Below are 21,805 nucleotides of genomic sequence, written 5' to 3'. Positions count from 1 at the left end.
ATCACTGATAACTCTATTGACTCTCCAAAGTTGTACCTATATTGTTGCTTCTCTTTGGGTGACTGCCCACTAATCCGGGTTCAGAAACATGTTTTTAAGCATATTTTGTTGCACTCTAGAAGCATTTATCAGAGGCACTGCTTTCATTTTATCACAGATTGAGCAATTCAAGGTGAATCCAGTGGTGAATCAAGATCAAAAGTGATCCCTACAGGATTCTGTTTGGCTCACTGATGTACAAATTTCAGTTTATACTGACTATGTTGAGTTTTCAGGCAATTAAACAACTTCACTATCGAAATCAATAATCACCGGAAGGGTTAGAGAACAAAATGACATATGAATGCCTCTTTAACGGTGGGGGTTAGAAAAAAAAATTAGGCAAAACTTTCCTTTGCATCAAATACTGAAGAAGCTGGCTGGCTGCAGTGATGGGTGGCAGAAAAACACAGCAAATGCCAACTGCCACCTTGCATGTCCTAAGAGGTAACAAGATAGATTGCGTGAAGCTTTCCAGCAGATACTTATATTCAGCAGAGAAAGGAGAGAGTAAGAGGTTAGTTGAACCTCCTTTGCAGAAAGCAAAAAAATCCCCTTTTCCTTTATTTTGAAAAGCTCTTTTGAAAAACAGTTGTTCAAGTTATCAGAATTCAGTCCTATCAGGTACATGAAAGGACTTTGTGGGAGCAGCTGTGTAAGAGCCCTACACAGTTCTGCTCAGTGGCCTCTGGCCTCTCATCTCTGCAGGATGGGGTGGCACCAAAGGGTGAGAAGAAGGAAGAGACTTGCTCACTCTCTTGTTGCCCATTCAGGCTTATGAGTCCCTGTTGGTGGCTGCAATAATTCTATCAGGTGCAGAAGGCAGCCTCATGGTACAAATGTCCATTGAAAATTAGGTAAAGACCCCTGTCACTTCCCAAGTATCTCAACTGAAAGTCATCACTGCTGTTTAAAAGGATGTTGTTCAGGAATTTTATGGATTTGGAAATTCCCCCACAAGTGAGATCTCCTGTTTGGAGATCTCTAAACATCACAAAAATGTGTAATCAGCACAACAAAAGGCTTTGAACAAAAAGTACTAGTCAACAGGGTACTATTCAGGCCCAATTACCACATTAATCACGGGCAGATGGATAGAGCCCTTGAGCGTGAAGTCAATGGGTGTGTGCTAGACTACAATGTGAGCACATGCATTAAATATTGTGCTCTTCTACACATGGTCTGGTCCTGAGGTTATTTGTCAGAACTATGAAGAGTTTCTACAGACTAAATCAGCATCCATCACTATAATCTTTCTTTCTATGATGACAGAAACATGCAATGATGCTAGAGACGACTTCAAGCAGAAGACCAGCTTTTTGCCAAAGGATTCTCAAGCTGCCCCATACCCAATACCAAACCCCAAGATTTTGTCTTCAGCTCCAGTGCTCCTTAGGATTCTAGCCATAGCTCTCATCCCTACCTTTCTGTCTCCATTTTCCACTCCTTCCTTCTCTTCCCCTCAGCACGCACAAACTCAGTGTGCAATTGAAGATCCAAACCATGTCACTACATGCATACCTGCATAGGCACGTGCAGTTGTCCTGGTGATCTCTATCATAGTTTTCCAGCATAGTACATGGGTGTGCCCTAATTAAGGACATTTGCAGCAGAACTTAAGAGATCTAACCTTTTATCTGCAGGTCATATATATCAGCCACTGAATCACCTCAAAAAGTAAAAACTACAGCATCAAGAATGAAGGAACCTGCTTTGGTTAAGTATACTGCATCACAGATTAGCAAAGTGTGGGCGCTGCTTTGTGGCTGTCAAATCATTCAAGCAACAGAGGCAAGAGCCACTAAACCTCACCAGGGACAAAGTTATGCCATCTGGATTTCCAAAGCTTTTGAAAATTCATTTAGAAATGAAGAACAAACAACAGCTAATGCACTGGATATTTCACACCGGTAGACTAAGATCCAGATATCCAATTTACAGATAACACAACGGCTTCTTTTCCCTTAGTCACAAATTCCAGGATGATCAGATTCTGAATAGCACTCCCAGATACAAAAGAAAAATAGGGCAGATGATGAATATTTTATCTCTGAATTCTTGCTATACATAATCACATTATTTTATTATCTCATGCTGTGCAGAAAAAATATGGGAAATGAGGCTAGATTTGTGAATGATAATAATAATTTGTCAAGCTGTTTGATACAAGGATGAAAATACAATAAACATGACTTTAAAAGTTGAGAGAGAAAGACTGGCTACTGCCATGGAATGGGGAAATGTGAAAGTGATTTAAGGTTATTAAAGGAACGTAAAAGAGTCTGTGATAGAATAATTTATATAGCAAGAACAACAAAATAAAATACAGGAAACACTAGCAAAAGCTGTACCCATTAAGGCAAGAGGTAACCATTTTGACAGTCCTGGGAAGGAAAGATGAATAAACACCCTCATTACACACCTCCACTCGAGTTTCACCTTGACTTAGAAAAAGCTGTTTCCTTAGCACACCGCACTTTCATTATGTGTGGACAGGGAATAGCTTCTGCTAATGGTATTCAGATATGCATATTCTAATCCACTTTTCCAATGGTATTTGTTAGCATTCATGTTTCTTTATGAATTACCCAATGCTAATCCAGCACTGTAAACAAGCTTTAAAAAAAAAAAATTAAGAAACCAACCCTTTGAAATCACAAAGACAAGCCTAAAGAGAGAATGCAGATGGAGCTTGGTAGAGGTGTGCACAATCAATCACATAAACACAGAGGCTGGAAAGGACTCCTGGGGGTTTCCAGTCCAGTCTGTTACCCAAACTAAACCCAGCTGGAGCAGGTTGCTCAGGGTCTTCTCCAGTTGGATTTGGATACCTCCAAGGATGAAGGGTCCTTACTGAAATTTGACAGGGATAAGACCTGGCTAGAGCTGCTGTTTATATGACAAATAATGACCCAGGTGTTTCAGACACTAGCAAAGAAATAGAAATGTGACCCACAGATAAGGTAATCATATTAGCCTTGGCCACCATGGTCTGGTATTTAATTCGAACTGTAGTCGTTCTGTTCCTAACTGCTCCATCTTTGTATTTTATTATCAGGAAAACACTTCAAAAACAAAACAAAGCAAAACTCCATAACATCTGAAAGAAAAAAAAAATATTTGGATGATATAGTTTGGAGGAAATTGAGTGAGAATTTCAATGCTGCTGGTTTATATATTTTCAAGATGCTGGTTATCCTCATTCCTGACCTATTTTTGAAAACTTCAGGCCTCTCCAGGTGGGACTTAAGTCTCCACAGTTCACTAGGGACTACAGACAGCATCAATAGGGCTCTAAACATGAACTTTTAAATATTAGATTTTCAAATAATAATCAAAGGATTAGATGAGGACAAATGTAAATATTTACCTATGTACAATGACTCACACCATCTGTGTGACACTTTGTTGTCTATTGGGAACAAGTATCAGATGCCTGGGTATCCAGCAGTCAGATTTAATTATTTGAGCTAGGTTCCCTCATACCAAGACACTCTGTACTGAAAAATCAAATTGGACAGACTTCTTTGTTTATAACTCTGTAGTAGAAAGGTTAAAATAGGGCCTTCTTCTGATTCATTAAAAAAGAGCTCTTGAAAGCAGTGGCATCCTCAAATGCCTGAAAGGTTTATAATTAGTCAACCTCTGAGAACTCCTGAAAAACAAACCAGAGATAGAGTTCCCCTCAACATTTCAACATACCTTCCCCTTCTTAATTAAAAAAGTATAAAAGCAGAATTGAGATCTAAAAAGCATTCCAGATATTTTTATCCACTATGCTGTCTCAGGAGTCATGTGTCAATTACCTCTAGAAAAGCCACTCAGGAATGAGAGTCTGCCCAGGTCAAAGTAAAGCCATCTCAGGCATTCCCTTTGTGCAGAGGTATTGGATACAGAGACAGGAAGGAAGACCCTTTACCCTTTAGTTTATGTAAGGTGCTGCTGGCACAAGGGAGTGAAGCAGAGAGACCAAGCATTGCCAAGAGTGGTGTTTCAATGTGTTAAGGGACTGGGAAAGCTTATTCATTGCCCTGCATTTTCTTATGTGTATGTTTGACCACCTTTAGGTGTCCTCTGTTTTCTGTAGGAGACCATCATAGCTTCTCCAGAACCTCGTTCAGGGAATAGGAGTGCTACAAATATTTCACCTAGGTAATTAATCTTACTGCATATGTTATTCTGATGATGCTTGTCTTGAGAGTAAAGCATGCCACCTTTCCAGTGAAATACATGGATCGTACTTTCCAGTTTCACTGAGGGTCAGTACACTGTGTGATCAACCTTGGCCTGGATGCTCCAGGTGCAGAGCTTCAAAAACAAATCAAGGTTCCACTGAGGTATCCTAAATATAAATTTAAAAATGCATAGACTGACCTTTATGTCACTGAATGAAGCCTTACATTTTTACCAGTTGTGACAAACTAGATCAAGTAAGGATTAGAAAAAAGAATACTATGAAGAAAACAGAGTTAGATGTGAAATACCTATCCAACTGCATAAAGAAGCACACGTATCAGAGCCCAGTACGCGCGCCAACCCTAAGGCATTTCTCTGATGCAAACAGTCTCAGCAAAAAACCCTGTTTTGTTAAAACAAAGCCTTACCTTTCTGCTATAGATTTCCTTGGGTAATAAAAATCCTCTCCTGCAAGGTAGGCGGCTGCAGTTCCACCTCCAAAATAGGTTTTCTTCAAGAGGGGGGCAATCCGGTTGTTTACCAATAATGCTCCTAAACCAGTTGGGAATCCGAAGATCTTATAGAATGAGATGGAGATAAAGTCAGCCTGGTGAACTCCCAAGTCTAATGGAGAACTGCTCACATATGAAGCTGCATCTAGTAGAACAAACCACTTCCCTGGTATTTTGATGGGGCAGAGTTTTCCAGATTGTATGTCCTGTATCCATGAAAGGGGATACTTGGTACCAGAAAAATTGCTCTGAGCTGGATAAGAGAAAAGATGAGGTGTCGTGCAGTTTTGTTCTTCAGCTGGTAACCCGTTTTTTTCTGATAACAAGATTTCCTTTGGTTTTATTGGAACAGACACGACATTCATTGAGGCTGTTATCCCCCTCATACCCACCACAGATGTGTGGCTGTCAGTTAGGTAACAAAATCGACTGCTGGGTTGCTTTGTGCCTTCAGGTATCCAAGGGAATGCTTCTGCTACCAGTTTAAGTGCAGCTGTGCATCCAGATGTGAAAATGATGGTGTAATCGTCAGCAGAAGTGTGAAAGTGTTGCAATATTCTGAAATACAGGGAAAAAATATCCAGTTATTTCCTGATTTTTCTATTTTATTGCTGTGTGATAGATGTTTTTCTTCATAATAAATTCTTCTATTCTGACACCTGATATGAATACAAGTAGACAGTTTTTGCCAAATAGAACAATAAACTTCAACAAGTGTAAACTGAATATTTTGCCCACAAGAGACTTTTTTCAATGCTGCAGCGAACACGGCTGTGTTTTTACAGGTAAAAGTCAATTCTGCCTGGCTCTGAACAGAGTAACCAGTCTAGTACCTCAGTGGGATCAGAATCAAGCCTGCATATAATTAAAATTACACTGTCCTTGAGAGACCCCATTTTATTTGCAAACTGTTAGGGGTTTTTGTTTACAAAGTATTTGGAGTAGACAATATCTTTCCATTAAAAAAAAAAAAATAAACTACTTAAATACTGGCCATCCCAATTAAGGATCATAGGACCCAGCAGAGAAACCTTAGCATACAACTTTGCTCCTTGCTTATATTATTAACAACAGAAAGAGAAGACAGCAAGAAGGAACATATGCTTCCTATGTGCTTTATGCACATACCGCAAAGACGGCCTAAACCAGAAGCAATCTAATGTCTTCCAATGAGTCAGACTATGAAAATGTAAGCAAGCCTGTTTCTTGAGACACATCTACACTACATACTCACAATGCCTGGACAGCACCTTCTGGGCTCTGAACTACCTTTTGTGACCACCATCTAATGCAACTTGTGGTAATCACGCTGGCTTGTGTGATATATTACAGCTATTACAGCTTAGCAGTGTGCAAGGTGGCTCTTTTCAGAGGCTGAGGAACAGCTTCAGTTTAGTGACCTTTCTCACCTTTTTCACCCATCAAACTTTCTCTGAATTAGCTTTACTAAAACTCCTGCTGATATTTAACAGGAAATGTAACAACCGTCCAAGAGAGACACCAGCTTCAGCGCATGGAGCAAAGCAAACAAAATGGACCCAGGGCATAAATGTTGTTGCTCTGCAGTGCTGTCTGGTTTTCAAGAAAGGTAAAATGTAACAGGGTGTCTCATTGCATCTCTCCTGCTGCAGAGCATTTCTGTAAGCAACATAACACATCAGTGCTCTCCGAGGAGCTGGCAGCTGTTTTGTGTAATTCCAAGGTAGAGACCAGCATTTGGAGAGCCTATGAACTCTGGTTCCCAATATGTATCATTAAAAGTCTGCAGGTTTTATATAACAGCAGATTCCCTTACTAGAAAAGGCAGGAACCAAAGACATAGTTCCATTTAAAGTTAAGTTGTATAATTGGTTGCACAACCAATTCAAGCTAAAATTTCCTGAACCAGACGACAGCAGAGAGAAATGCTTTAAAGCTTTATGTGTCCAGTCTGAAACACAAATGCTACAGGCAAAGGGTGGTGGAGCTGGATGTGTGGAGTGCAGCAATCAAAGATTAAACACTGGAAAAGCAGCAATTGCAAGGACTTTGATGATTAGGAATAAGAAACTCTTGCAAAGCCCCACTGAAATTATACTATTAATACTTTTCTCAGTTGAAGGAAAGTCTTATTGTACTGGCAAGCACAGGATGCAACAGATGGAGTCATAGGCCCAAATGAGACTTGAGTTTATTCAGAATTTAATTTTTTGAAATCTGATGCGATCGGTAGGTAGGTACTTTATGTCTTCTTTCTATGAAGAAAGAATTTCAGCTTTTATGAGGGACATCAGCAGATCATGGATTTAAGCTTAAAATATTTTGAGAAACTTTTTCAAAGAATTCATAAGGGTCTTTCTGAACTAGATCTTGCCAGGGTATGGCTGCTGCAAGCATTCACAGCTCCAAATACCATGGTCAAGACCATATTCAGAGAAAACAAACTTATCTATTGTATTTTAGAAACCATGTTAGGGATGAAGATGGGGGTAATCGCAGAAGTTTTTGTATAGAGTATTGAAACCACAGCCTGCCTCATTTGTCACTGTGACCTGCCCTCTCTGGTCACCAAATCACATCCACTCCCTCTTCCCTGGCGGTGACCTGTACAGCCTTTGCCACCATCACCTGGCATTACAGTTTGAAGCACGTGTGTGTGTGTGTGTATGTGTGTGTGTGTGTGTGTGTGTGTTTTATAGGACACCTGGCTGAAGGGACCTGAAACCCTCAACCCAGGCAGTAGCCCCTGGTAGAGTTAACTAAGCTGCAGGGCTGCCACTCAGAGCCATGCCCTGAATTTCAGTCCTGACATCCTTCTGCCTTTATTCTCCTTTCCGTGCGTTCACCTAGATACAGAAAAGGTGGAAAGCAGGGCAAGTAAGAATCTAAACTTCTTCTTCAGGGACAGAGCAGGAGAGCATTAGACTCCTGTTTCTAGGGGAACAGAACTGCAGAAAGGAGATTATTAATAGTAAGGAGGCTAGGTCTTTGTGGTTATGGACATAATTTTGCATGTGTCATCTGATGTGGCTTATTTTTGCATGCACTACATCCATATTGGGTAGGTATTGGAATCATTGCACTGATAGAAACACAAATTACAAAAAGATTGCACAATTGCAACAAAAATCTACAACGATTAAGTACCAAACTTAGGTATCCAGAGTAACCTGATTTCCACTTGAAGCTTTTTCTGTTACTGATGCATTTCTGATATCTCATAACACCAGAGTAATACGCATTAACAAGTTGTTATGGGCAGATAGGCATTAACATCATTACACAGTGTGATTTTTATTTTGTTTTTATCCCTGTGATCACTAGGACAAGTTACATATTCACATGTATGCGCACACACAGAATACCTTTCGAGTTAAAAAGCTGGGTGACAGGAGCAAATTCTTAATACGTAATATCTCTTCATAAGAGCCAGCTGACAAGAGCAGTAACAAAAGCATGCTGAAGACTCTTATCAAGCTGCTCCTCTTCTACTTTTTACGCTTTCTCTGTTTTCCACCCCAGTCAGCCTCTTTGTGCCACACAGGCTGAGTGGGAGGTGAGACACAGCTAGGAAAAATGCCAAATTTTGCTCAAGAATAATAACCTGAAGTTTTCCATAGGAATTGTACTTGCTTATTGCAGCACTTCATTTGACAAAAGACACTGTAAAATGACAATAGCTGGGATGTAGGAATGGTGGATTTAATAATGGGATGCTGTTGTCCAACCATGAATATCAGAGCCAGTGACTACTTTCATTAAACATCTTCAAACCTTTGCAAAACAGTAAATACCTTTTTTTTTTTTTTGAGGTGTTTAGGCTCACAAATAGTGACAGCTCTATGTTTAATTCATAAATGAGAGAGACAAAGCTCATGCATATCAGTAGTATTTTAACTATGTTTAGTTTTAGATCATCCAAATTCAGAAACAGCTGAGCAGCTCTGGAATGAAATCCACAACATAACACTGATCTTCTCAGCTCAGTACCATAAACTGACTTTATCATGAGAAAAATCAAGCTTTAGGGTAAAATTTACAAAAGCGTCCATATGAATTAGGCCCTTTTTTTTTTTTAGTTATTTAAGTTCTTAAAGCTAGAGAAACAAGAAGTTACATTTCTAATTGACCTCAATAGAAAATAGGTGATTTTGTGAATCTCAACAGGTACCTATTTACATTTTGAGTCTCTAAATGCCTCATAAAATTGGTATGATTCTGGTACTTATAAAAGAAGTAGAATTTTCAAAGTTGAACCTACATTTTGGCTGAAGTATTTCTAATATTAGAAAAGAAAAATCAATAAATAAAGCAGTATCAACTGAGTTAAGGGAATTTCATTCTCCAGAATGACTTCTGATGTGCAGAGCAGAAGAGCTACAAGCACTTCAGAATAAGATCTGTAAAATGAATACCACAAACTCCTGAACTAGAGCAGCCCCGCTATGATAAAATCAGGGTTCTCAGAGACAGAAAACTGTAAAACGTCCAAATGACTTCTGCCACCTACAGTACTACATCCTCTGATCTGACATGAATATTGGGAAGCACTGGCTATTACACACAGAATTCCTAATGCTCTCAGTCTTCATGTAAGACATACCCCATTACAGCGAAATGCAGTTCACCTTTATTACACTCCTGGAAGATTTATAGCCATATATAAAGTGGTTGTTGGCAGCAGGACTGAAGACTTGCAGTAGAAAACTGATAGCGTGACCTACTATAGCTCACAGCTGCAAACAGCAGTGGTATTTTATAGTATTACAAATTTCCACTTTTCAAAGGACTCTTTGGAAGAAATGACTAAGAGGTTAATTGTTTCATTAAACATACTGACACAGCTGTCCCATCATGGGAAGATGGCAGAAAGGCTGAGAAACTTGACCCAGTAGCTTGCTTTCAGGCTGGCACAGTGGAGGAGGAAACCACACGCTCCATCTTTGCAGTACATCCAAGACCCACCATGACCGTTCAGCTCTTCTTCCTCTCCCTCACCTCCCCAGGAGAACGCAGGTCACAACACACGGAGGTCAATGACTCGTGGCCAAGAAGTCAGTCTGGGGAGAAGCCACTGAAAATGCCCTCACTCGACCACACTTCCCTGTGCACACCGCTATTCTGAGACCTCTCTGTTAGCCAGCGTTTAATCCTTTTAAAAAGTTGCCATAGGAGTTTGTCTCTTCATGACTACAGTTGAGCTAAAATGCCTTACTACTCTAAACACTGGTAGGAAAACTCAATTGATTTTCAATCAAGCTTGGTCCTTCATTTTATGTATTTAATACACATATATTTAATAATGTGCTTTAAATTTAAAGGTATCTATAATCAAGTCATATAATTTGAAGGAGAAGTCATATGATGTAATGTATCTAATCTGACAGCCTGAATTAATAGTTTAATTCAGAACTAGACGCTCCACATCGGCCCCTGGCAGCTCTGCAGAAGATAAAGGCTACTGATTCGTTCAGCTACTTTAGGTACACGGTGTCACCCGAAGTTAGATGAAAGGGAAGCCCTCCAAAGCTGTTGCCTGGCTGCTGTTACCTCATGCATGAAACTCCACGTTCCTCCTCACCACCTTCATTTATGGCCCTCAGAAGCAGATCAACAGCAGCACTCCCACAAAAGTACAGATGTCCATACTACGTCATTTCCATTACAGCCTCCCTAAATTCAGTTGATTAACATTGTTTTTCTTTCATGCTTCTAGGCTTTAAATACTTCTAAAATATGCTTTATATCAGTTTCTCCACTCTCTTCAATTTACTATTTTGCAAACACCTGTAAAGCTGAACAGCAACCCATATTGCTAGGTTTGTGCCCTTTCATACTTTAATTCCAACTGGTGCAAACATTTCAGTTTCTAGTTGGCAAGATCAAAATATGGCCAAGGAGTTTGTCATTTTCATTTGTATTCACATTTTTATTTAGATTGTACATGAGCTTTCATAAACACTGTCCGTACAAAGATTTTATAGCCAGTAGTTTATCTAGCTAAAAAAGACTCCTTTTAAAAGTTTAAGTATTGCCATTGTAACAAGCGATTCAGATTTGAAGAGAGAGGCATAGCTATCTATTCAGCAGTATAAGTTTAGGTAGCAATTTATAAAGGCTTCTTTTCAGCTACACATTGACATTAAAAAATTATTTCTTATTATAATGTTTTTCCTTTGCCATGCTACCCAGGAGCACATACCCAGTTTGGACTTGTATTGAAAGATGCTTAGCTTGAGCCTCAGAAATTTCATCACACTGTTTTCTGCTCTGTAGAAACTCTGAAAAGATGTAACATCCTGTTGATCAAGGAATAGGTTTTGTACGAATGGCAATTAAAAAAAAAATAAAAATTACTTCTGAGTCAAACAAAATATTTTCTTTTTATTTGGGGTGGTTTGGGTTTTTTTATGTTAGATGATAGCACTTCTCATAACTGACATTTTATTGTTTTCTTCACACAAGTGCAATTGGGAAGTCTAGCTAGTGGCTGCATCTTCATTTCTGGGTAAGAGCAATTTAACCTTCCTCATTTATTAATTGAGAGCCACCTCCAGCTATCAAGGCAGTCAGCTGAAAAACCCCCATCAACTTTAGTGAGGGATCCTAAGGTCTTGTAAACTGCTGCGGTTATTACAGACACCAGAACCAGCATCCTGCTTTTAGGCTTAACTTAATGTGCAGCGGTGGTTCTGTACATGTTTTTCTCTCTGTATATATGAAGAAAAAAGGAACAGAGATGCGAGTATCCTCATTCAAGCCAACACAGAAGGATACTGTAAAGAAGTACACACTGCTTAATATAAACCTCAAATTTTCCTTAACTTCTCTCACTGATGGAAGTGACAGCTTAGCTTAAATAGTTACAGCTCTATCCATAAGGGGAATGCTCTGGTTTAACAAACTAAAAAGACAAGTCTTCTGGGTAGGAAATGTTTTATATCTTATTTTGTAAGGACAAGGTATATTCAATTTAGTATGTCACAGCACCGAGTTATATTCCCATTGTCAATTCCCAATCCAAACAAAAGCAAACTGATATCTATGAATATTTTTAAGATTCAAATGTATTTAGGTGGAAAAAAAAAATCTATCAAGTCTGTCTTCCTCCAGCAAAACTTTAATTTAATTTTAAAAGGTCTTGGAAACATTTGCATTTTTTCTCTTAAAGACAGACATGTTTTCAACAGAAATCTATGTCATATCCTCTCTGTGACCTGTGCAGCTAATGCAGCAGAGGTCTATCAGACTGAAGGATTTGCCTATGGATTAATACCTGCATAACAAAGAACACTGGGATGAATAATCCCTTATAGTTCTCTCTCAAAGTTTGCTCAGTTCCCTTTTCCATTTCAGTTTCCCCTCTCATACTGACAATGCACAAATTTAAACCGTTCTGAGCACACGCTTACTGTGAAATAAGCACACACTGCTCTCTTTATCCTCACTGGTTACATCCATATGAACTTGTTTTCTGATCATTTTACTTGAAAGGCACTCATTCTGAACCCAGCTTCTTCCCATTTCTGCTTGCACACGAGTAATAAGGATCTCACCCATTTACACTACTGCTGCTTACGGCAACACTGAAATTAGCTCCCTGAATGCATGAAATAAATTATCAGGTGGAACCACTTCATATGCTCTACTTGGCCTAGGGATGTGATGCAAAAATCCCTCCCTTTCTATTTGTAAGCATTATTTTCTTTAGGCATTCAAGCTCAGCCATCTGAATCGAAGCATTATAATGCATTATTCTCCTGGGCACCGCCTGATTCACTGGAGACATACCGTGGCAATACTCATTTGCTTACAAAGGGTCATAGTTGGTCTTCACCAAAGAAATCCCCTCTTTATTTCTGCAAAGCTGGCAGCACAGCAGAATGCCTGAAGTTTCTCTCACACAACATCTTGGGAAGAGCGGGAGCAATTTGATGGCTACAAACTGTCTCCTGCAGGAAAAGATGCTTTGCTGAACAAAGCCTATAAGAAGCACAGACCCCAACCAAAAGGTGTTGACCCTCACTATGAAGGGCACACCCCAAAGACATTTAGTGTCACACCAGGCATACCGACAGACGAAACTAAAATTTGTTATGGCACTGCATATGATCAGAAGAGTAAAGCAGCCAGAAGGAATAATGAAAACCATAAAATCTGACACTGCAGGCTACCTATTCACAGTTTGTTCTTGCACACAAATGTTACTGCTCTCACTGACAGATGCCTATAACTCCTACAACTTTGTAGATGTGTCAGAAACCCCTGGGTAATTCTTTCCTTTGAAACTAAATAGCTGTTTTTCTGTATAGAAAGGGAAGATCAATTACTACATGATTTTAAAACCACTTTTTTTCTTTTTCTTTTTTTTTTTTTCTAAGACTAAACAGATCCATTTACTCTGGTGCTTGAACAAATGACAAAGATCTGTAAAAACACTCATGAACCCCAGTATTCTCACTAGTTAGAACACAAATGACTCTCCAGACTTCTACCATGGGTTCTTCAAATGAAAATTCACCGTGTGCTATTCGAGTCAACCAGGAAGGAAATGGAAAAAAATAACCCATATTTTAGGCAACCATTTAAGGAGGACTAGCCATAAACAGCAAACAGTTCATGAACAAACTATTCCAAACTGCATTTGCAAACACTAAGTGCCTAATAGAAAGCTACAAATTAAGAAGAATAGTTTTTAAATAATTAATGTATTAAAATTCAAAGTATTTTTGCAGTAAATCTTCGGAGTCACTACGAGGAAGTGAAATTAAAACCAAGCATATGAAGATTTTGTACATGGACTAGTTTATCACCTCAGTTGCTGTCAAGGGAAACTTCAGCATGAGATGTTTTCATCACAGTATCTTCTTCATAAGATGCATGAAACAACAAAGGTCACTGTACTTTCCCTTTCCAAAGTTCTCTTTCCTAGCACAGACCATAAGTTTTCTATGTAGGCATCCCCTGAGCAGAAATGAAGAATGCATCAAGATTGACTGCGATAGTGAACACTCAAGACAGCACAGTACCAGCCAGAGGTATCACTTCTACCAGTCATATGGGTAATATCCTACTTACAGGCTACACAAACAAATTAAAGGGTGGGTGTATGGAAATTCATGTCACTTTAAGGCATCTATGCTGTGGACACCAGAGCACATCATCCTTTAGAGTTGCTCAAAAGCCACAGGCTCTGCAGCAGGCAGCTCATCTGACCTAAGCTAGAAGTTTCCTTCAGGCTGAGATGTCTCACTCTGGACATGTCCAATTCCTTCCATTGCCTGCTGAAGGCATCTAAATGCCTAGTGCATAATGTACAGCTACTCTTATACAGCTTAACCTCAGCTTCAGTATCTTTGGAGCACAAACATCCCTCTTTCCAATCTTAGTAAGTCTTGATCTCTAACCTTTCCACATGTTCTCAGCTCCTGCCAGAGTGATTCGTCTCTCAGTGTTAAAGTGCCTAATTAATTCTGTTAATGCCAGCAACCATCACTGGAATGAGGCCTGCCTGCCTACCCTAGGGATATTTGCTGGTAACTGGTCGGAACTTACTTCACTTTGATTTATGATTCTTGGAAAGTGGAGCATGACAGCTGGCTATTTTCCAGCAGTATAACATGTATAAACTAGTAAAGGTTGTTTCAGAAAGAAAAGATAAAAATACAAAAAAAAAAAGCCTATTTAGGTGTTCTGACGGTTTCACACTCTTGAGTTTTCAGAGTGCTTAACCTTTTAAGTAACCTCAGATAAGAAATTAAATATCCTTTAAGGTGTTAAAAAAGCTTCAGAAGCTAGACTTTTGCTTGCCTTTTTTTTTTTTTTCAAATAACACACCATTCCTTCCAATCTTTTTTTTAAGATTATTCTTTGTTTAACTTTAATGGAATTTCTTTCGAGATCAGATTTGGCCTTTAAACTCTGTGCTTCTGTGATCTCTCTGGCTGTATTGGTTTTGCAACCAGTTAAAAAACTACAGCAAATTCGTTTCTGAAACAGTATGTCATCTAGTTCAGACACTGTGGCTTTACTCAATCTCTTTTCCCTTTTGGTGTCAGAGAGTGGATGTATGACAACCAGTAGCTGTCTACAACCAATTTACAAAACCAAATAAGTTTGACTTATTTGCACATCGCCTGATATTTTTGATTGTAAAGTGCAAGTAACTAAGCATAGCTTCAAAAGCGTAACCCAGCATTTCCCATACTATCCAGAAACGAGTTTATTCTGTGGTGCAAGAGTCAAGCACAGACATATGCTCACTACTTATTGAGTCTTCCATTAGTTATTTAATCTTGGCATTTTTACTTTGGGGTGGTACTGCCTGGGACTAAGGTAGGTTTGAGAGGCAGTAGGAGAGCAGTTGTGTAGATGGGCCTGTGCAGTTCCCATGTTCTGGGGGCTTCTCTGAGCAAGCTCCAAGCAAGTCCAGTCCTGAGATGTGCTGGGGATCGAAGCACAGCAGTTGTGACAAGGTGTACCAGTCCCAAACGCTCCCACATGGCTGGCAATCTTCTTCCCCTGCCTTCTTTCTGGAGTTTGAGGACTCACATGTCTGACACATCGAGAATCAATCACTGTTATTTGTGGTTTTCAGACAACGGATACGCCAGAGTCTATGGCCTGTGCAGAGTGTAGCTGACTGCCTCCTTGGTAGGATGCACCACCTGGCAGACAACTTCACAATGATGAGATCTATCTGATGATTCCTACTCCAATTCCTGCTCTTAAGCGAAGTCTTGATCCTAAGCTTGAAACACATCAACTGCAAATGAAGACAGCTATATCAGTGATCACATATGTATTGCTGACTCTATAATATTAATCTGTTCCTCTGGAAAAATTGCAAAGCACAAAGTGAAAGGAGATGGACAAAGACAAAATATTTTCATGTCAAAAGGAGTTGGCAGCATGAAATGGACCCATAGCATTGAAAAAGTTCTCTGATATCACATGTCCAGAAGCTCAGAAACTGACCATTTCCAGCATAAGCTTTCAGATCCACCTCATCAGTGTATTTCTGCAGTATGACTGATGGCCTGACTACAAAAAAAATATTACATCCATACCCAGAGCCTTCTTGATCAGCAGAAAACAAAACAAAACACAAAAAAGCTGAAAGCAAGCAAACAAAACAAACCCAAACAGCACAACAACAACAACAACAAACAAGAAACAACACACAAAACCACAAAACAAACAAACAAAGAACAATGAAGAAGGGATACCTTCTTGCAAATCATAAAGGCCTGTACAGTGAGTTCACATTTTTGGGAAACACTTAGGGTCCAGAACTTCACAGGTACTCAGGTGTTTAAGCGGGAATTAGGTGATTTGGTGAATCTGGGACTCAGTTACTAAGGTGACAGAGACTATGGCAAACACTCATATATAAATAGGCCTTATTTCATCAGGGGTTGCTTTATGAGTACTATGTTTTTGTCTGGAATTGGCTTTAATTGAAGACGTTAATCTGAAATCAATTTAGTCTGCTTTCAAAATACAGTGGGCTTATGTAAATAATGCATTTCAACAGCATTTTACTGTATATGGCACAGGTATCCCAGGTAAATTAGACAAATCTTCAACAACAGCTTGTACTTCCTCTTGCTCTGGTGAAAAACCATGAGAGTGAAGTCTGGAAGACTGCTGGCCACTGATTATTTGCCATTTGTTCTTTGTGTGGCATGATGGCCCAGCACAGCTCTGATTTTGCTTTCTAGAAAGAACAGTGAAGCATTTGACACAAAACTGCAAAAACCTTCTGTCAGTATGAGGAGCAGTGGCAATAATACGAAGCACAGAGCCAGCATCACAGAATTACAGAATGTTAGGAATTGGAAGGGACCTTGAAAGATCATGTAGTCCAATCCCCCTGCCAGAGCAGGAACACCTAGATGAGGTTACACAGGAATGTGTCCAGGCAGATTTTGAATGTCTCCAGAGAACGAGACTCCACAACCCCCCTGGGCAGCCTATTCCAGTGTCTGTTACCCTTACTGAGAAGAAGTTTCTTCTCATATTTAAGTGGAACCTCCTGTGTTCCAGTTTGAACCCATTACCCCTTGTCCTATCATTGGCTGTCACCGAGAAGAGCCTGGCTCCATCCTCGTGACACTCACCCTTTACATATTTACAAACATTAATGAGGTCACCCCTCAGTCTCCTCCAAGCTAAAGAGCCCCAGCTCCCTCAGCCTTTCCTCATAAGGGAGATGCTCCACTCCCTTCATCATCTTTGTTGCCCTGTGCTGGACTCTCTCCAGCAGTTCCCTGGAGTAGTAAACCTTGGCACATGAGTCTTGAAACCTGCAGGACCCTCATACTTTGGTAAAACAGTGGACTACCCAGTCACTTGTGAGCTAGAAAGAACATGATACCACGATTGTTAGTAAAAACATCTTGGTCACCATAATTACATAAATTCTCAAGAGTTAAAGGCTTTTCTGTTTGTTTGTTGAGCCGATCAAAGGAGTCATGGTGTCAGTGTGCACTCACCACATGCTGTTAGCATTGAGCCACGTTCATGTGGCACTGCCTGTCAAGTCACTCTTCATTCACTCTAAATCCTGACAACTGTGCTTCCAGTGCACCTGCCAACTGAGGGAGAAACTGTTCTACACATGATGGATGCAACAAGGCATAAATGACTGTTGAGGGATACTCTTGGCTTGCCCTAAAACAGAACCTAGTTGCAATGTATGACAAACACATTAGGGACCAAAAGCATTTTAAGGAGCTCACAAGTGGCATTTTTAGAATCAAAAAATAAAAGTAGCTTAGAGGGAACTTAAAATAACTTAAAACACATAGCATCACAAAACCTATATGTAAATGCCATTGCTTTACTAATTGAACAGAAAATATTAATCAAACTCAGGAACTGCACATGTGAGAGGGAGCTGAGACGAATATTTCGTAACTTGCTGCAATCCTTCCCATATTGTCTTAGGATCACTCTCTTCACAAAAAAATGGACACGAAATCTATAAACTGAAAGTAAGTAATGCTGTTTAAAGTGTCCCATTAGTTAATTCTGATATAAATTTAAACTACTACTGATTAAAAAGTTCACCCCAGAGGATGTATGTTAAGTAACGTTTCATTTTTGCAATTTGTGCTGCCTGGCAGAATCAAACCTCATTAAATCAAAAGTAACTAAAAAGTATACTAACAACCTTAATTTCCTATAATTCTTCTAGACTGCATTCTCATCTTGTAGATCAAGTAACTTTCTAGCGGTTTTGAGTTAGAACAAAAAGAATGTAAGTACTTACTGTTATATTAGCCATTGTCTGGGAGCCAAGGTCTTTCTGAGCTCTGTCCACAGGTGTGAGGCAGCTGGGAAGTGGGGCATGGATGGGGCAGAGCTTGACTGACATCCAGGCTGATCAGTAAGAACATTTGATGCCATTAGCATCACGCTTCATATTTAAGGAGAGTTGGGTTTTCCCGGCTAGGGACAGATGGGAGACAGAGACCTGTTCGAGTTCTGCGTCATTTCAGGGGAGTTCCATTTGGGAGTTCTTTTAGCCTTTTACCATCCTGACGTTTTGCAGAGGTTTCTGGGCCTTTCTGCTTTTTCCTCTTTGTCTCCAGCACTGGCTGTTCGGGACCAGGGTGCTGCTTTCTGGGACTGGCTGCTCAGCACAGATGGAGTTCACAAGGAATTGCACTGAGTACCTTTTATATTCTACTTCTATTCTATTCTATTCTATTCTATTCTATTCTATTCTATTCTATTCTATTCTATTCTATTCTATTCTATTCCACAGTTTATATACATCTAGAATCACAGAATAGTTTGGGTTGGAAGGGACCTTCAAAGGTCATCTAGTCCAGCCCCCCTGCAATGAGCAGGGACATCTTCAACTACATCAGGTTGCTCAGAGCCCCGTCCAGCCTGGTCTTGAATGTTTCCAGGGAAACACCTCTCTGGGCAACCTGCGTTGGTGTTTCACCACCCTCATTGTAAAAAATTTCTTCTTCATGTCCAGCCTGAATCTCCCCTCTTTTTAATTTAAAACCATTACCCCTTTTCCTATCACAAAAGGCCATACTAAACAGTCTGTCCCCATCTTTCTTATAGGCCTCTTTTAAGTACTGAAAGGCCACAATCAGATCTCCCCAGAGCTTTCTCTTCTCCAGGCTGAACAACCCCGACTCTCTCAGCCTGTCCTCACAGGAGAGCTGTTCCAGCCCTCTGATAATTTTTGTGGCCTCCTCTGGCCCCTCTCCAACAGGTCCACATCTTCCTGTACTGAGTGTTCCAGAGCTGGATGCAGGACTCCAGGTGGGGTCTCACCAGAGCAGAGCAGAGGGGCAGAATCACCTCCCTTGGCCTGCTGGCCATGCTCCTTTTGATGCAGCCCAAGATACAACTGGCCTTCTGGGCTGCAGGAGCACATTGATGGCTCATGTCTGATCTTTGATCCACCAATAACCCCAAGTCCTTCTCTGCAGGGCTGCTCTCAATCTCTTCATCCCCCAGCTTGTATTGATACTGGGGGTTGTAGTAGTGTATAATATTGTTATTTTATTAAACTGCGTTTATCTCAGTTCCCAAGTTTCTCCCTTCCCTTTTGATTCTCTCCCCTACTGAGTGGGACAGGGTAGGGGGAAGGCACAGGGAGTGAGTGAGCAGCTATGGTGGCCGTGATTGCTTGCTTGGGTTAAACTGTGACAGTTCCATATATTCTGGGAAACATTCTGAGTAGCAAATTCATCATTGCTGTGAACCACTGCAACCTCACAAAAGCCATTTACCACAGGTAATGAGCAATACTTATGAACTTGTTTCTGATTTCCAAAGTGCGCCACTGTGGATAGCAAAGGCATGAAGAAAAATCAGGTCAAGAAAAGATTCTCAAAATGAGCAGAGGACTACTCACATGCGCAGGATAATGCCATACACAGGGTGACATACCCTGCTCAGCTGAAACAAAATGCTGAGCATCTTGTGGGAAGAGACTCACAGATCACACCTTCAAAACAGTGATAAAGTTGACTTTTTAAGCTCAAGAGTTTTCACAGAATAAAAACAGAAAACAAAACAAAACAACAGGGTGGAAAAACCTCATCATGTTTGACTGCTTTGAAGGGTTATTTAAAAGGAATGATCAACAGTTAAGAACATTTGCAAAATTCCTCTTTCTGATTCCAGGTATCAGGGACCCTAAAAAAACTAAAGCAAGTAACATGTTGTAGCTGACAACTGCAATCTGCATTGTAGCCTTTCAGCGCTCAAGTTGACACCTCCATGTGTCGAGCTAGAAAAGCAGTAAAACTCCTTCTTGATTGCATATAGATACATAGAAGCTGCCAAATTCAGACTTGGCTAACTTCACAATATTGTCCATGCTCATGCAGCAACAAAAATTTTGTTCCTTATTACAAGATTTCTTAAATTTTCTTATTGTTGAGCGGAGGGGTTAATTATTCTTCTTGTTATAACTGGTAAATTTTCATTAATTGCAGCAAAACTAATAGCTGTGACAACACTGATGCAATTCCATCAGTGTATGCATGTGCAGGGGTGTTGTTGTTACATACTCACAGTTGCATAAAAGGAAGCCGCCTACCCTTGATTAACTTTCAAGGAAAAATATCATCTAGAATTTATTGCTGCTGGGATCCAAAAGTCTTGAAAGTGTATTCAAGCTAAAATGAAAGACCGGGTACATTCATGCATTACATTGTACAGTAATGAAACTCTTTTGGGAAAAATGTAATTAAGTGAATAAATCTTACACTAGACATGGAGTTAACCTATAACCCTCTCGCATTAGTGAATCTATGCATTCTACAAATTCATCAAAATTGGAAAGCTTTATTAATGGCTGAAAAAGATACATTCCACAATATATTGCAACAGCCTCTGTGATTCCCCGCAGCATCACACTACAATAGGCTAACTGTTGTGAAAGTGATCTCTTCTCAAATACAAACCAGACGGGATTTGAGCAGTAAGATCTGATTAGAGATTTAGAGATGCACCAAAGCTGTCCTCCACAGCCCTGGATTCACATTACAGCAGGATCAAGTCAGATTTCATACCCCCAAAGCAGGAGAAGAGAATTCCAAGATGCTTACTTTACAAAAGTTTTGCAGGCAAAATCTACTGCCTTTTCTGCTCTGTGTACTTTCTAACTCTACCTATCATGATTTCAGCACTATTTCTGAAGATCTGTCACACCTCTGATACTTTGATATTAGCTTTGGTAACATCTAATATCATGAGGAGCAGAATGAAAAGTGCAAACTGTATTTGATGAATATTTATTCGGAGTTCTAACGACATTCATTATATGTATGTCTGTGTCCTTTGTACATTGCTTTCTGCAAACATCCCAGCAGATGTACAGTAAGTATGAATAATTACAGAATGTTCTAGGAAAGTAAATACTGAACTTGTAATTGTACAGTAGAAATCTGATTCTAAGGGCTAAATTCTAAAGGCTACAGGCAGAAGCTTAACATACACCCTGTGTCTCATTGAAGGGTTCAAATTTTGAATTGCAAGATTTCAAAATGAATTGCTGGCGAGCATTCCGACTGATAAGGATGTCAGCAGAAATTATTTGGTGAATAAAAAGGCACACTGGAAAACAGTCTAATTTTATGGGCACTTTCCAGAATAAGAGAAATGCAATTCCTGACACAGAATAAATAATTACCTTACTTGCCCACCTCACTGTCACCAGCTCACTAGGAATTTGTCCAAAAATGGACACCAAAAGGAAATTTTTCTACAGAAGTCATATTTAAAAGACAACTAAATTCCAGAGGGATGTGCGAATATCTATTGCACTGCAGTATATATTTTTAGCTATTGCAATTTCAGATTTCATTAAGCATTTCTTCAATGTGACAGGCCACAAGGAGAAAAGTGCTCTGGTGCATCATTTCATACTTTTTTATCATCTGTCTAGACCATCTGGCTGCCACTCCACACTGCACACCCCTAAAACAAAGGCGGATGCATGAATTGTCACGAGATGCTATCAAAGTAAGTTACCTATGAGTATTAGCAGAAGGAGACAGAAACAGTAAGTGGTCCACTATAAAAAGCAGAAGGGCTCTTTCTAAATGTACTTTGCT

General features: G+C 39.8%; 1 protein-coding gene across 1 annotated transcript in view; it reads right to left on the bottom strand.

The window, feature by feature from the left end:
* MOCOS (molybdenum cofactor sulfurase) overlaps positions 1 to 21,805 on the bottom strand; it is a gene marked incomplete at both ends in the record, with an annotated part of 231,333 nt that overhangs the window by 139,564 nt on the left and 69,964 nt on the right. Inside the window, one exon of the mRNA XM_080340510.1 lies at positions 4,644 to 5,285. Within this exon, the coding sequence (XP_080196636.1) occupies positions 4,644 to 5,285 (642 nt within the window). The remainder of the gene's footprint in view (positions 1 to 4,643; positions 5,286 to 21,805) is intronic.

This window comes from Nesoenas mayeri (genome assembly GCF_963082525.1).
Source record: "Nesoenas mayeri genome assembly, chromosome: 2".
NCBI lineage: Eukaryota > Metazoa > Chordata > Aves > Columbiformes > Columbidae > Nesoenas > Nesoenas mayeri.
This window is presented reverse-complemented; position numbering and strand designations above follow the sequence as displayed.